The sequence below is a fragment of the Panthera onca genome, chromosome B1 (assembly GCF_046562875.1).
Source record: "Panthera onca isolate mPanOnc1 chromosome B1, mPanOnc1 haplotype 2, whole genome shotgun sequence".
NCBI lineage: Eukaryota > Metazoa > Chordata > Mammalia > Carnivora > Felidae > Panthera > Panthera onca.
The window spans coordinates 52,093,444-52,111,430 of NC_138342.1; the positions used below are offsets into that span (position 1 = coordinate 52,093,444).

At 30.2% G+C, this 17,987-nt stretch overlaps 2 protein-coding genes across 5 annotated transcripts in view; one reads left to right on the forward strand and one right to left on the reverse strand.

Moving 5' to 3' along the window:
• The window catches only part of LOC144616179 (uncharacterized), a 344,180-nt gene that overhangs the window by 168,649 nt on the left and 157,544 nt on the right, over window positions 1-17,987 (forward strand). The gene's annotated exons all lie outside the window — the stretch shown is intronic.
• Window positions 14,628-17,987, reverse strand: part of TECRL (trans-2,3-enoyl-CoA reductase like) — a 99,727-nt gene continuing 96,367 nt past the window's right edge. The window contains exons 11-12 of the mRNA XM_060654968.3: window positions 17,619-17,664; window positions 14,628-16,761 (exon numbers count right to left, since the gene is read on the reverse strand). Of these exons, the coding sequence (XP_060510951.1) occupies window positions 16,634-16,761; window positions 17,619-17,664 (174 nt within the window). The 3' untranslated portion in view covers window positions 14,628-16,633. The remainder of the gene's footprint in view (window positions 16,762-17,618; window positions 17,665-17,987) is intronic.

A 17,987-nucleotide genomic window follows, 5' to 3' on the forward strand; every position in this document is an offset into this window, starting at 1 on the left:
AAGAAAGACCTCTAAAATTGAACGCTTACTGGTGTGTAATCTGTTGATTGAACCCTTGTAGTGTTCTTAAATATTTGCTCATGACTACACATATAAGTATGATTAAGTCTTGATTCTTGCCTGCAAGAAATACATAGAATATACTATCTATTAAGGCAAGAAGGTAAGTACTTATAATATGATGTATGGTGTATCAACTGACATAATAGAGTGTGTTTAAGTATAATAGAGAATAAGTATATAAGAAACAACCACAACTTGTGAGAAGAGGAGAGTATAGGAGAGCGTCAGGTTATGGAAAGTTTCATAGAGAAGTTATCAGCTCAATTTATCTTCAAAAGTGATTTCATAGCTTTATGATTTTGTTCATTTGGGGATAAACACGTATACATGTGTGCATGTGTGCATATATATAAACACATTTAATTGTAATGATGAAGAAGGCTGGTGAAAGTAGGATTAGAAAAACACCTTCAAGAGACATTTTGAATATTTAATTTGGATTCATATTGTTCTGTTTAGTTGACTCAAAGGCTGGTACTACTAGAAGACAGATCATTATTTTCACTTACATTTAAGTTAACCTTAAATCTATATGTTAATTGAGTTATAAATGCTTAATTATGACAAGTAATTATATCAGAATCTTAACACTTTTATATATACATATATGTATATATACATGTATATATACATATATGTATACATATATGTATGTATATATGTGTGTGTATATATATATATATATATATATATATATATATACACTTACCTCTACTTAATCACAGATGTGGAGAATCTGCTGGCAGTAAGAAACAGCTATTTAAAACAAAATATAAAAAAAGCCAAAAGAGTAATGTGCCCCTTTATTCTTTTTTTCTTAGTGAAACGTTGTTGGATAGTAATGAGGTTACTTTATTAAGAGATTATATATATTCAAGTGCTAAAAATGCACACACACACAAAAATAAACAGAAGATTCTCTGAACTCACAGAGGATACACTGGTGAGAAATATGCAAATGATCAAGTAAATGCAGGAGCCTAGAGTGAGTAGAAATGAGAACTTAGAGTCTAATCAAGATCTGTTGTCATGGAATGACATTGGACATTGGATTCTCAATATCCAGCACAGAAACAATCAGTTTAGTAGGATAGTCTGTAAAAATTTGGAAAGTGGCCAGAGACTGGCAAAGGTTAGAGGTATGTAAAAGAACTTTTCATTCGTAGAGTGAAAAGCGAAAGTAAAATTGCATAGTGGTACCAACATAGAATGTCATTTTCACTGAATGCTTATCATTTGTCTGTTGTTGGTATTTATGAATTATGTAGTTTGGCGAGTTTTTGCAAATGAAAAATTCATGGTTACTGAGATTCCCCACCCCCTTGAAATTTTAAATACAATTTTTGAAGTGGTTTTGCATGACTATTAAATATTAATAGAAAAATATCTTAAAATCTTTATTGATTGTATGTGTTCTATTTTTATATACCCCATAATTAATTTCAGGTCCACTGGAACCAGCTTATTGGCCTATAATTTCTAAATTATTATCCTTATCATATTTAAAGTCTAAATTTAGTAAATGCTAAGTATAGTTTTAAAAGCTAATTTAGTATTTACTAATTTAAGCATAATTTTGTATGTATTAGATTTAGTATTCATATATAAATTTTTAAATAGTAATCCTTATGGAATGTAATATTTTACAGTAGCTTTATATCCAAACCACACCCTCATGAAGACTACAAGATAGTGGTAAAATTAATTTATTGAAGTAAATTAACATGGCTGTGTCTTATAGAAGACACCAAGTTATACACAGGCAGATCAACCTAATATGACAGATATTGAATAAGAACAAGTAAACTCTTACCTTGATTTCAGAAAAGTGTTTATATCAGTGACTTATGTTCTTTGATTAGTTCTTACAATTTTAGTCTTTTAGCAGTAAGAAAATAATACTAAAATTATATATTAACATTTGTTTATTTGTGCATTTACTTATGTATTTAATTAGTTTGAATCTACCTAGTTCCAAATAATGTTCAGAACAAGATAATAACTCAAAGATGATACTAGATACATAATGCTGAATCATAAAAATATCAGTTGGGGTGTGAAAAGTCATCCTGAGTTAAAATTAAGTTGTTAATAACAACTTTTAACAAGTGACTTGAAATATATCAGAAAGTCACATGAAGCAATTATATTGGAAAAGTAACTAAAAGGTACATTCTTTTATGTCACAATAATCCAGTTGAATAGGTTTTTATTATTATTCTTTTGTTACATATGAGAAATTTACCTCTACTTAGCTAATTTAATTTTGTCTTTAAATGTTTTGTCTTTATATTACTTTCTTTTTAAGCCTATGCACTTTTATCTCTTCTCACAGAATTAAAGAATCTGTATTTGTAAATAAGTACACCGGACTGTAGAGTAATTAATTTTAGAAGTTATTTGTTTCTGCTATTGGCAAACAAAGAAACAGAAGGTTAAAATTCACATTTGAGAACATAGAGAGCAAATCCTCTTAACTGAACACTTCTTGAGTAGCCATTCCATACAGTGTGCTAGAGTTTAGATAGATGAAAATCCCATGGTTCCTGTTCTGAAAGATATTCTCTAATACCTGAGGGAAGTACTTTGATTAAGTTAACAATATATCTGAAATCATGGTAATAAAACTGGTAAAGCCATCATTTATTTATTATAGACCAGAAATTGGGCTAATTACTTCGCTATGATTTAAACATTATTGTCCTTATTTTACTGAGAGCTAAAAATCTGAGTCTTATCAAATATCACACATTTAATAAATATGAGAATACAATTTGAAGTCTTGTCTGCCTAACTCTATTTCCATGATTTTGACTACAAAAGTAAAATAAATATATATACATATGACATTAGGGGAAGAGAGAAGGAAAATATAAAACTTACTAGAGGAAAAAGTTTTGGAAAAGAATTTCTGGAGATGATAAACTTTGAGTTAGGTCTTGGGTATTAGAAAGAATTGGGATGAGATCAAATTTATTACAAGTAGGTACAATGCGTGAAGGAAAGCAGACATATTAGAAATATTATATTATGATCAAGGAAATGTAAGTGATTATTTTGGCTGAGTGGGAAATTGAAATACTTATGGCCCAATAATAGAGAACCCTACATATCAAAGTAACCACCTTGCTGTTGAAAGTCTATGAGAATAAATCTTAAATGTTCTTACCATACACACATGAAAGTTATTATGTGAGGTGATGGATATATTAACTTTATGCTGATAATCACTTTAAAGCATATATGTGTACCAAATACCACATGTATACCTAAACCTACACAATGTTATATTTCCATTATAGCTCAATAAAGTTGAAAAAAAAAAACAAAAAAAATCAAAACCAAACCAAAACAAAATGAAGCTGACCAGCTTAATCTTAATTCTAGTATTGAGAGAGATCCTCTTAATGGATTTAAACAAGGGAGAGAGAAATCTATATAAGCATATGACATATGTCACTCTATCCATTTTGTTGAAAACATCTATATTGACTAGGAGTAGTTTTAATAATGTCACAGAATATGAACATTAAGAACCACAAAATATAGAGAAAAGAGTAATTTATGACATACTTTTAAGAAATAACCTTCAAGATACATAGTTTGGAGCTCTAAATCAGTTAAACATAAATAGGACATACACCTATTATACACACAAGTACATACACACAAAATAACTTCATATGCTGAAATTTTAGGTACTTTTAAAATTTTAATTAGAGTCCAAATAGAAGACAAACTGTTCTTTGGAGCATATGGAGAATGTTTTAGAAAGTTCCTAGATCAGCAGAGAGAATGTTGCTATAATTAACAGCCACTGCATATGGACTGTGTGGCCTAGAGATCACTGAATGCCTGAATTCCCAAAAGAGCTCTAAAATGGTATCAAAAGCTAATGTTTAATTTTCAGTTGCAAACTATGTTGTACAATTTAGCATGGTTTGTGACTTATGTCCTAGATTCATTGGAATAAAATAATAACAAACTAAAATACTGTGAATATATTTCTTTATATTTTGGTAATCAAATTCTTATATATAATATACTCCTTCGTAGTTTTGCCCTATCAAGTCTTTCTGAGATCTTAGGGATGGATTAAGATTTTTAATCCTGTTTCCTGTAAAAATTGCAAATATATCGATTCCTTCATTAAAAGTAAAAAACTAAACTCAGTCTCAAGCAGTTCACATATATAAATGACAAACTTCAAACTTAAACCTGCTGTGTTGTCAATGAAAAGAAAAACAGTCTTATCAATTTTATTTGGTTAAATTTCATTTTTTTACACTTGTTGATTTTATTCTTTACTTTGAAGTTCATGTTGTTATTTAGGAAAGGGTTTTCTGTTTTGTTGTTATATCATTTGGAAAAGCCAATGCAAGTCGTTAGTGAATTTTCCTTTCTAAAAATCATTTCTTTATTCTATGTATACTTCAAAAATTCCTCCACCTCATCAGTTATTTCGTGCTAACCGAATTGTCCCATCACACTGTATACTTTTCCTCATAAACCCAAACAAGGATTTCATTTCAATGTTTATTTATTTTTGAGAGACAGAGTGCTAGCCAGGGAGGGGCAGAGAGGGAGCAAGGTGGACACAGAATCCAAAGCAGGATCTAGGCTCTGCACTCAGCACAGAGCCCAACGTGGGCTCAAACGCAAAACCTTGTCAGACATTTAACTGACTGAGCCACCCAGGAGCCCAAGGGTTTCATTTCAAATGACCTTTGTGTTCCCTTTCAATTCTATTGGGAAAATTAACAGAGATTAGCATTATAATTTTAGCCATACACCAAAAAATTAAAATGCTACCCTATTTTATCCCCATCATTGTATAAAGCATAAATTACTGTGATAGTGAATAGGTAAGGAAAGTGAGCCTCATAGATATTACCAAAATAGACCCATGTTTTAAAATGTTTAAATGTAGAACTTATAGAAGATGGTTTTGCAGATGTTTGGGTTCATCACAAGAGTAATTGAAGTTCCTACTAAAATTTGAGGGTTTTTTTCAGTAATACATACTAATTTCCCATATGCAAATAAGTCAATGTTAATAGCTTATGATATATATCAATAATGCATTGTGCATTTTTAAATATGCAAAGGACTGAAATTCATGAAAGTCTAGTAAGCTTATATAAAATGTGCACATATTGCAACATTCATATTTTTTGAGTGTGCAGGAATTTACCAAATTCGACCATATGCTGTGCAACAAAGTCTCATCGACTTTCAAAAATAAAAGAAATCTCAAATTCTGAGAGACTAAAAGTTTACTCTTAAATAATCCATGAGTCAAATCAGAAAAACATAAATTACAATGTATTCTTACTAAAATGTAAAATAGTAAATGAGTGATATATCAAAACTTTGGAGATACAGCAAAAGCTATGGTTAGTGGAACATTTGTTATAAAATTTAAAATGTTAAAAATTATTTGAACTCCATTCTGAGGAAGTTAGAAAAAAGAATGGGAAAAAAACCCTAAAGAATAAGAAGAAAAAAATGTGATCATTACAATAGATGAAAAAAACCATTTGAGAAAACTCAATACTCCCATCTTGTAGGTGCCAAGGGCAGGCAGTCCCAAGATGAGCCACTTTGGCAAGAACACTAGTTTGAGTTAGAAGCAGTCAAAACTCAGCAGTTTCAGGAAAAACTCTATAACTCCTCCTTAATTACCTGCTTGTTACCAGGAAGAGAGCTATTGACAGAAAATGCTCCTTACGAAGAAACTTATCTACATAATAGGGCAACTTTGGTTTCCAAACATCTCTTTTCATCTCCTGCTAATGATCTTTCTCTCCTTTGTATCCTCAGATCCCCTACCCCTTTCCAGAGCTCATAGAAGTCTTGTTGCCTGTCTTTGGAATTTCTATGTCTGTGTGGATTCCCCAAATGTTTGCTGTTAAATTTTATTTTCTCCTGTTAATCTGTTTCATATCAATTTGATTCTTAGCCCAGCTAGAAGGACATTGAACTGTAGAGGAAATTTTTCCTCTTTGACAATTATAAACATTTAACAAACTAAATATAGAAGGAATACTCCATAATTTGATAAGGAACACCTACAAAAACCTAAAGCAAACCTAATAATCAGTGATAAAACATTGATGTTTCTCTGATGTAAAAATGCAAATTATCTCTCATTATTTCATACACTACTGTACTGAGAATGTATATACACACATATGTACATGTATGTAATTATTAGAGAAAAATCAAAAATATTTGCACATTATACAGTTATATTGCTGAAAAATCCAAATTTTCTTCAGAAAACTATTAGAAATAATGCAGCAAATTTTTGAAGGTAATAATTTTTTTAAACCTGACAAGTAGAAGATTAAAAAGTTATAATTTAAAATAGTGATAAAAAGATCTGTTAATAAATCTAATGAAATATGTAAATATCTCTACATGGAAATGATTTTATTGATAGAAAGTAAAGACTGAATAAATTGAGAGATTGTGAATTGTAAAACCCAATATTGCAAAGATCAATTTTCCTTCAATTAATCTATAAATTCAATATAATTCCTATTTGAATCCCAAGAGAGTTTTTAATTTACAAAGTGGCTCTAAAATTCAAATAAAAATGTAATGGCCCAAATATAAACAAAACAGTGTTTAAGAAGATGAAGAAATGTGAAGAGGTAGGACAAATGCCACCAGGAAATGTCATTAAATAATGCCAAGGTAAAATCAGTGCAAGGTTAAACCCAAACCCAAACAAAAACAGCCTAAGCCTGACTAATGGGATATATTTGTAAACCCCTAACATAGACTTAACATAAACACTCAATTTATAAAACTAAAAGGTGATGGGCAATTTTTTTCTTTATAAACAGTTTTAGGACCCTATCTATACAATATAAATGGATTTTGACCTCTATCTTACCCTGAACACAAAAGCATCAGTTCCAGAGCATAGTGAACATAGGTGACCTTGGATGAGGGAAAGAGCATTTAAAAAGACACAAAAGGCAATAACTATACAAGAAAAATGATTAGACTATACTAATGCTAACATTACTATTAAAATACGCATTGAAGGACTAGAAAAGCAACTCACAGAACAAGAGAACATATTTGTTAGGTTCATAGATCCATAGAGAAATAAATGAAGGAAACAATGGCGAAGGTAGATGCATATAAAACAAAGAACTCAACAACTTAATCCCTGAAGATTTTCTATATATCAGTAAGAAAGAAAATTCAACAATCTTTTTTGGGTAAAAGACAAATAGCAGTTTACAAAACAGGATACCCAGTTGACTATTAAGCATATGATAAGTGCTTAACTTCTTTAGCCATGAGAAAAATGCAAATTAAATGTATAGTGATATATCAATATATACCCGACCAAATGAAAAATGGAAAACACCGCGTGTTGGAAGAACGGACTTTGTGACAGTATTTACTAAAACTGAAAAATAAACCTACCCATGACACAGCAAGTCAGCTGTTAGGTACATACTTAATAGGCCTAAATATGTTTATCCAAAAAAGTACTAATACGTTCATAACTACACTATTTGTGATAATCTAAAGTCAGAATTTACCTAAATGCCCATGAAAATTAAAACCGATAAAAAATATCAAAAAGGATGAAGGTATCACACATATTAAGTAGAAGAAAAATATACAAAAATACATGTAACAATATTTATTAAACTCGTATGATTTGAGTAAAGAAAAACAGACACAGGAGGGAATCACAAAACTTGCAAAATTAATTTGTGCTATTAGAAGTCACACTAGTTTTACTTTTAGAGAGGTTAGTGACAACAAAGTTGCATGAGGAGGGGGCTGGGTTGGGGACTTGGAAAGCTGCTGGTAACATTCTGTTTCTGATAATCTATATATGCTTAGTTTGAAAAATTCATTATACTTAGAATAATGTATCATTTGGGGTATACATATATATATATGTATGTGTGTGTATATGTGTGTGTGTGTGTGTGTGTATATATATATATATATATATATATAAAGATAATTTCAATATAAACTAAAAATCTTTAAAAGAGTTCATATTGTAAAATAAAGAATGTATGCAGAAACTTAGTCACTTGAAAAGTTCAATATGTGATAAGTTGATTAGTGATTATTTGAACACATAGAGTATAAGGAAATATATTTGGAAATGACACTAGAGAAAAAAAATGGAGGAACCATCTTATAAAGAATCTGGTTTGTTTAATAAATTATTTACTTTATAATTTATAGTGAAATAAACCATACTTGTACATGGAAAACAATCTGGAAAGCATAGAACAATAGAAAGAAAAAAGTTTTAATCTTCCTAATCCAAAACAATTGTGAATATGTTAATACATTTTTTGTGGTATTCTTGTTTGTATATTATTACTTAATATATAAGTTGGATCTTATCATCTTTAGCAGTATTTATTTATTTATTTATTTATTATTTTACTTTAGTGATGTAAAATGACTACAGGTTATTTATTTTACTTTAGTGATGTAAAATGCCCACAGGTTTACATGAAGTATCCATTTGTACATTCTATTTTACTTATTTAAGTTTTCATTTGAGAGTTTAATTATGCCAATTAAAATTCATAGAATATATATTTTATTTTTTTTAATTTTTTTTTAACTTTTAAAATCTATTTTTGAGAGAAAGAGAGAGACAGAGCATGAATGAGGGAGGACCAGAGAGAGAGGGAGACACAGAATCCAAGGCAGGCTCCAGGCTCTGAACTATCAGCACAGATCCCGATGTGGGGCTTGAACCCACAAACTGTGAGATCATGACCTGAGCCAATGTCGGATGCTTAACTCACTGAGCCACCCAGGTGCCCCTAGAACACATATTTTGAAGCTATATAGTACTCCATGATTTAGAGCATGGATTGATTTGGTAGATCCACTTGTTAGATGCATCCAAAGATGCATTGTGCAGTCTCATAGGCTTTGAAAAAGTTCTCCATATTCTAACTAAGGATGTCATTCAGGGATGTGCTTGGCAAATGCAAGAATGTCAAAGGGCATGGGAAGCTCTTGCTCTTTATGTGTGTACACACACACAAGTAGATTAGACTTATTGACACTGTAATTGTTTGGGTTTGTTTATTCAGGCCAATAAAAGGACTTAAGATTCAAAATCTAGACCCACCATGCCTTCACCCCAACTCTTTCCTGGAATCTAGAATGTTCTATAGACATTCTCTGTAACACAAAAGCAAGACCCAGAGCATCCTGTAGCAGCTAAGCATTTCTCCCTTTGGATATTACTGGATTCTTCTAAATGTTCTCTTGTGTCATCTCTTTATCCACACATTTTTTTTTTCACATAAGAAACAGAATGAGCTATTTTTAAAAGTATATCAGATCACTGGGACACCTGGGTGGTCCAGTCGATTAAGCGACCAACTCAGGTCATGATCTCGCAGTTTGTGGGATCGAGCCCCACCTTGGGCTCTGCGCTGACAGCGGGGAGCCTGCTAGGGATTCTCTCTCTCCCTCTCTAAATAAATAAATAAATAAATAAATAAATAAATAAATAAATAAATAAAAAGTTTAAAAAAGTATATCAGATCCCATTATATTTATTTATTGCCTTGCATATTTTTTTTCTTTCAGTTGGAATAAAATCTTAATATTATCCTCTTGGAAATTACCTTGATGGAATTTCTTTATGTGTCTCCTTTAATACATACATCCTTATATTCTATAGCAGAATTGAATTTTCTACAATAATATACCAAGTAGTATAAGATTTAGACTGGCCTATGGGCCATACATGACATGTATATTCATTATTTCTGTATCACTATTTAAAGCAGCCTTTAAAATAAACGGTTTTTAATTATTATCATTATGCAAAAGCTGCATAAATGCCTTTAATTGTGCTTATAAAGTAACATTTGCTGTAATCACCTTTAAAATCCAGGATAGGGGCGCCTGGGTGGCTCAGTCTGTTGAGCGTCCAACTTCGGCTCAGGTCATGATCTCAGGGTTCGTGAGTTCAAGCCCCACATCAGGCTCTGTGCTGACAGCTCAGAGCCTGGAGCCTGCTTCAGATCTGTGTCCCTATCTCTCTCTCTGCTCCTCCCCTGCTCACGTTCTGTCTCTCTCTCTCTCTCAAAAATAAATAAATGTTTAAAAAAATAAAATAAAATAAAATCCAGGATATTTCGCCAAAGTCAATGTGCATGACTCTTTCTCCAAGTACACTCCGTCTATTCTGGATGGCTTACTGATCTTCAAGCATACCAAGTTTTTCCTGTCCCCATACCTTACACATGTCAATTCATTTGTGTAAAATATTCTTTCTTCAATCCTTCACCTATCTAAATACTCTGAGTGTCTGCTAAAAGGTCATCCCCTTACAGAGTAAATTCTTGATCACACCATCTTCCTCATTTTACCCCTCATATTATTACTTAACTTTGTCATAGCACATAATTCATTTCCTTACATCATTGATCATAGTCTAAAATTAGTTTGTCACTCATTTATTTAATTGTTATATTCTAATTTTATACCTCAAATAGAAAGCTCCAAGAAAGAAGAAATCATGTTTAATTCATTTAGGAAAATTCAGACCTGCTTTTTGGATACCTCATACTAATAAATACATTTAACAAATTAGTAGAAATTATGCTATATAAAAAGTAAACATTGATCATATAATTCAAACATGGATTTTATGATATATAGTTTTTGAAAACAATAAGAATTGACAATTATTTGAATCATCAACAATTTTCTATAAGAATATTAGGAAAGGATATCCTAGGTTATTTACCTCTAATGTTTTATTTTATGGATAGGAAAACTCATATTTAAACAGGTAAACAGGGGTGTCTGGGGAGCTCAGTCACTTAAGCATCTGACTCCTGATTTTGTCTCAAATCATTATCTCATAATTATAAGATCAAACCCCATGCCTGGCTCTGTGCTGGGCATGGAGCCTGATTGGGATTCTCTCTCTCTCGCTCTCTCGCTCTCTCGCTCTCTCGCTCTCTGTCTCTCTTTCTCTCTCTCTCTCTCTCTCTCAATATGAATAAACATTAAAAAAAATTATACAGCAAAAGAATGACTCATTTTTAAAAAAAAGAGATAAGTAAACAAACTTCAGCTAGTGTCAGATATTTCACAATAATAAATCCTAAATTACTTTTTTATTTCTATAAACTTCTTAAAGTATCAGTACTTGGATTTAAAAAGTCCTTAATGGGATTATATATACTATTGTATTCTGTATTGAAAATTAGCAACTAGGTCAAGTGTAATGATTACCTCTACTTGGAGATTCTGTCTGGAAATATGAGAGAGCTTTCGGAAAATGCACCATCTGGTGAATGGATAGTAAGTAGGACATCACTAGTAGAGGAAGAATGAATTGTTAAGTGAGGATTTATTATAGAAATAGCATTGATTTCCAGCCCAGTAGAATGACGAGATACATAGGAAATTCTGCTTTGTAATTGTTTTGAAAATTTCTTATATTTGTTGTAAATAATAAAATTTTCCAGGTAGCAGTCTTATGGGACTTCATTTCCCAAACAAATTATATGAAAATAGGTCTTCTATATGTCTTCTCAATGAAATCAATCTGGGATGATTATAGATTCATTTTTTAAAGTATTTCGGAGCATTTGTTCTCACATATTTTAAGCACCATTATCAAACTAAAGTTAAAAACCAAAATCCCATTTTAGCAGTGAACTTCTGCCTTTGGAAATGCCTTTATGTATTTCCTCAACCAAACCTCCTCTGAAGAAAGGCTAATTATAGGCTTCAATATGCACCTGGGTGAAAATTAACTTTTAAGCAGCCTTTAAAATAAACGGTTTTTAATTATTATCATTATGCAAAAGCTGCATAAATGCCTTTAATTGTGCTTATAAAGTAACATTTGCTGTAATCACCTTTAATATCCAGGAGCAATATAAAGGTTTTCTTTTTTATTAAAATAAAAATATAAAGAACCGGTACTACTGATTCACAGGTCATTGTATTTCATCCTATGAGAAGAAATATTTTAACTGAAATATATCAGCTGCTAAAACTTAACATGTTCTGAATGCCAGTTACTTAAAAATGAACTTAAAATATCTTCAAAATGCATTTAGTTACTGAAGATTAAATGTCAGTATACAAGATATTCAACTACAACATTGAATTTTAATATTTGACTATTCTTAGACATTAGACTTAACATTTCTATAGAAAAGATAAAACATGCATATTTTAAAAAATAAGAATATGATTAATTTATTTAAAAGTTATTTGACACAACATAGTCTTTCTCTTAAGAAATATTGTTTAAAATTTCTGTGTGTATGTGTGTGTGTGTGTGTGTGTGTGTGTTTGCGTGTGTGTATGAGTCAGAGAATAACTTTGTTTACACAAAACTTGCTAAAAGAAAAAATGAACTACAGGTCTATTTTTATTCAAAATTAGCCAAAACATTTTTTAAAAACACATGCAAACAAACCAAAAAACACCTTTAAAATAGCAGCTTGAGGTAGACATGATGAGGAGTGGGGAATAGAGGCATGCTGTGATAATACGGAGTAGCATAGCAGCTGATTTAAATTTTGTTGTTTTTCCTCTGATTATTTTCTTTCTCTAGCTACTTTTTATAAGAAATGTGTGAGAGATAAAGATGTGGTATTTTAAAAACACTATTTGCAAAATTTTATTTGGGATCAGAGGAAGTATTATTCCAGAATTATTTAAAAAAAGCAGCTATTAGAGGAATTATTAGATTAAGTGAAGTCTAATTTTTTAAAGTATTATATGTAATCACAAATCCAGTATCAGTCTGAAAACTCTGATGTTAATTTATTTACTTTCATAAGATTAATTACATTCATAAATTTAAATATGTTATTGGCTACCATTCTTAAACACTCCAAATGGAAGGTGCAAAGCTATAGTTTGGTAGGGATCATAATAATCATTTTATTAAGTGATCTGGACAATAGAAGCTGAAATACGTGATTATATTTTTGAACGCTTGCTTAAGTTTATTTCCAGCCTTTGTTTTGAATGAGGCCTTTATTAATGAAGATATAGTAAGTTCTATTTTTGATGGAGGGACACTTTACATGAGACTCATTGCCCAATCTGGTCTAGTCTACTTTGTATAGATTCATTCTCCTAAAGACCCTGTAAACTGATTTATATCTAGATGTGTCGGAGGAGTTATAAAATACCAAATAAACCAATAAATAACCCAATCTATAAAGATATCATTGGACACAAATTTATAGATCTATGTATTTCTCAGAAAAAAGATTTATAACCCTCATGATATATTTTAGGTTTAGACTTTAAGGGTGTTTGTTTTGTTTTTAGAAATGGTATGTTCTTCAAAAGTGATAGAAATGGAAAGAATATGCATTTTAAGATATTGTAATAGAGAAGTGGCCTGAGAGAAGATAGATCATGTCAATCAGGTTCCCAGTTCCAAAATTTGAACAGGAATTTACAGCTTGAGGTAATGTCCATTCCTTTATATCCAAACAGCCCAGTAAATAAAAGAATAAAACATAAGGATAATATTTTTAGTATGTTTATTTTAATTAATTTCAATTAATTCTACTAAATATTTTTAATGAATTGTTATGTCCTAAATATGTAAACTATATAAAAAGCAGAAACTACATATTCCCGTTTTTTCCTCTTATGATTGCCCACAGCTGACAGTTAATTTTTTAACAAATTCATCAATAAATGGATTATGAAAAGTTGGTTGTGAAGTGGCAACATCTTAGAATTATTTCCCAATTGATATAGCTACTGATAGCATTAAATGTGTCCGTTTCCCAAACTACAAAACTCCTTGACCAAACTCACATCACTTATATGAAGATATCATGTATATACATACCTCATTCAAATCAGAAATAGGGCCTCTTTTGTCTTTTTTTTATGAAAGCAGGGAATGTATAAGTTTTTTGTATGCCCAGAATCTTCACCTTGACAAAAAAAAATCACTATTGTTGAAAATACACAAGAATTTCAGAATTTGATGATGCAAGTGTATTTTACTTATAAGGTGAGAATTTTGACACTCAGGGAGACTATTGTATAAAGAAACATATTTGGGACAGCATATTATATAAACAAATTATTGTGATTTTGTTTAATGTCTATAATTATTTTTTAGATTGTTAAATCAGAAAGTAGAGGACATTTGGAGAAATTATACATTACTTTGGAATAGCCATGAAAATATAACTTAGAATGCTATTTTTATGTTGTTTTTATTAACCATGAAGGGTTGGTAGGCAATTCTATATTGCTCTGTCAGTTATCAAAGAAGAAATTTTACATGTTTTTACATGATTTTACGTGTTTCCATTTGCCAAATATAGAAATAAAAGCTAAGACATATTGTACCTGCAGAAATTTTTTTTATTTTCAAAAGTTTTTCTCCGATTAAACTTAGCTGCTTGAACATCTCATTTGTGCAGTATCCTATTTGCTGAGGCATCATATCTGCTCACCTTTGAGAAGACTTTAGGAGCAACAATGTGACTGCTGAACTACTGATCCACTTAGAACACTTATTATACTTGTCCACTAAGGACAAATCCTATGGCCTGCTTTGAAATCCTAGGGTAATAAAAATGGAAGTATTTTGTTTTGTTTTATTTAAGTTTTTTTTTAAATTTTAATTCCAGATAGTTAACATACAGTGTTATATTAGTTTCAGGTGTACAATATAATAACTCAACAGTTCCATACATTACCCTGTGCTCATCATGACAAGTGCACCTCTTAGTCCCCATCATCTACTTAGCCTATCCCATTCCATAACCATCAAATTGTTCTCTATAATTAGGAGTCTGTTTCTCTCTCTCTTTATGTCTCTCTCCCCCCCCCCCCATTCTTAAAGCCCCAATAGGATTGAAATCATATGGTATGTCTTTCTCTGACTGACTTATTTCACTTAGCATAATACCCTTATCTCCATCCATGTCATTGCACATGGGATGATTTCACTCTTTGCTATGGCTGAAGAGTATTCCATTGTATGTATATACCACATCTTTATTCAGCAATCAATGGACATTTGGGTTGTTTCATACCTTGGTTATTGTAAATAATGCTGCGGAAACAAAAGAGTATATGTATCCCTTTGAATTAGTGTTCTTATATTCTTTGGGTAAATGCCTAGTAGTGCAATTATTGGTCAAAGATCTTCTAATCCTATAAGAATATGCAAAGTTCCTGAGTTGGCATCAGTCTGAATCCAGTTAAGAAAACATAAACTACTCTTTGTCTTTCAACAAAGGGATTATTATCACAGGTGGTTGATAACATAGATGCATTCAGTGTATGTGGTTTAATTCATAGTACCTACTGTTAATACTTTCAAATGAGTCCATGATATTTTGCTGAATAGGTATCAGGTAATTAAAGTTATGTGTCTTCCTCTGAGATATTTTAATGCTATATATTTAGGGAAGATAACAGAGCTTTTCAAAGGAGTGCTTTTGTTATTTCTTGAATAATTTGCTACATATATTAATGATAAACACCCACAGAAGGTATATATACCTACATTTACCAAGAACATTTTACAAATATATATAATCTAAGAACTTTAATTAGAATATTTTGATTATGTAGAACTTAGAAGGCTGCAGAAATTAACCAATCTAAAAAATCCCAGTTTAAAAATAAGGAAATTCAGAATTTCTTTAAAATTTTTAACTAATGTGTACTTGATTTTTTTAACATCAGTCATCTCTTTGTCAAAATATATATGCATAGTCACATACATACTTACATATATGCAAACAAGGTTTGAGAGGACATAGGAATTTAAATATGTAAAAATAAAGCAAAAAATATTTCTACTCTTAATTTAAAAAAATTTCCAATGTATTGTCATCACATATAGTCCATTTGAAGTATACATAATTCAATATATATTTACATATAAATATAATTTATATGTAAATATAAATATATATTTTGGTACAAAGTATATATTCAAATGATTTAGTAAATAATGTCTGGAAGATATTTTTAATTATTATAGTTTCAGAATGACAACATACATTGTATGTATGAATAAATAAATATGATTCATGAGAAATTATGTTTCACTTTTAATATTGGTAGAATTTTCACTAGAAATTGAAATACTACTGTGACACATTATACTTTTCAATAACATGTTAAACAATAAAGAAAATAAATTACCATCAAAATGTGTAAAATTCAGGTGATTTAAAATCACAAATTTTTAGTTTATAATTCAGATATTTTAATTGTCTTAAGCAGATAGTATTATGAAACATTTAATGAAGTAAGAAAATCTTGTTCAAAGACCAATCCCTTGAAAATATTCGGATGTATCTTTTATTAGTCGTATCTACAGTTTCTACTTTTTATTTGCCTCAAGTTTATTACTCTAAAGTTAGCTAGAATCTACCATTTAATATTTTTATTCAATAAAAGTACTGTTTGTTTTGAATTTCTGTTACATAATAGTCAACTATTGACCAAGTTTGATTTAGTGAATTTATATACTATTTTTATATACATGAGATAAGATAAATTATTTTTACTACAGTATGAATGGAATCATGGCTGATTTTCTATGCATATAAGAATTGAATTTCTTCAAATAAATCTTATGCTTCTTTTGTGCCCACAAAGACATCTGGATACTCATCAGAAGTGTAAAAATCCCAACTAGAAGAAAAAAGAAATAATTATCCTTTCTTATTTCTATGATCGATATACCAAGTTATATTGGGAAAAAAACTATCTTATGTAGCTCTTAAAATATTTCTCAAATGTTGCATACTTCTATATCAATTTTCTTTACTCATATTAATTGCTTAGCATAATATATGTTCATCCATATTTATTGCATAGTTGAAGAAACATAGAAAGTATATAGCAGAGTTCAAAATAATCCACATTTTTTATATCCCACTGCCACAAAGTATTTCCAAATAAGGAATTGTTATCTCTTTGAATTGCTCAATAATAGTTTTCTATATGCAGACAATATATGTCTACACACATGCATATGGCAAACCACATTAATTATGATTTAAAAATTTTGTACAGTGAAATAAATAATGTGTGAAATGGATGTAATCCATATACTTTCCAATACATGAAGTTCAATGCAATTTAACTCTCTTATGTATGTTAAAATGCCCAGCATTTGAGATTACACACTCATGCTCCCAGCCTTCCATTCAGAGACATTCATGAACACTTGAAGGACATAACACATACATATGCCTATATTCATCATAAAAGAGATTTTCAAGTGAAGTGCATTATTAACACAACTTCTTATGAGTAAATCCTTTTTGCTTAATTAATTTGTTTGGGCTACATTAAGCCATAAGTACCTAGAGATTTTTGTTCCAGTATATTTTAATACTGCTAAAAATATCCAAAATAAAGATAAAAATGAAGGCAAAAAAATCCTTTTGCAGAAATGCCAAACTTTAGCACTACAGAAACTTGTTCTCAGAAATCACTTATCCTAAAGGAGCATTTACTTAAATGTCAAATAACCAAGGTCTTACCTGGCAGTGTTTGTGTCATGACAGTGAAACTAATCCATGATCCAATCTGTTAGATTAAAGCATAAATTAATAAATACCTATGATTAATCTAGGAATTTTTCATTTGTGGTTTTAAATAGGTAATGTGAAGCTTAAAACACGATAGAAAAACTACTGGTAGAAATACATTTTCCCCAAATAATGATTTTGTTGTTAATTATGATAGTCATAAAGAATCCCATAAACAGCATCATATTCATAAAATAAGAAATGAAAGACGTTCCAAAAACTTTGATAAAAAACAGAATCCTGAAACATCTCAAGACATTTTATATGAAAATTATAAAATTTTGTTTAAAAATATATATATGGAAAGATATTCATTTTCTG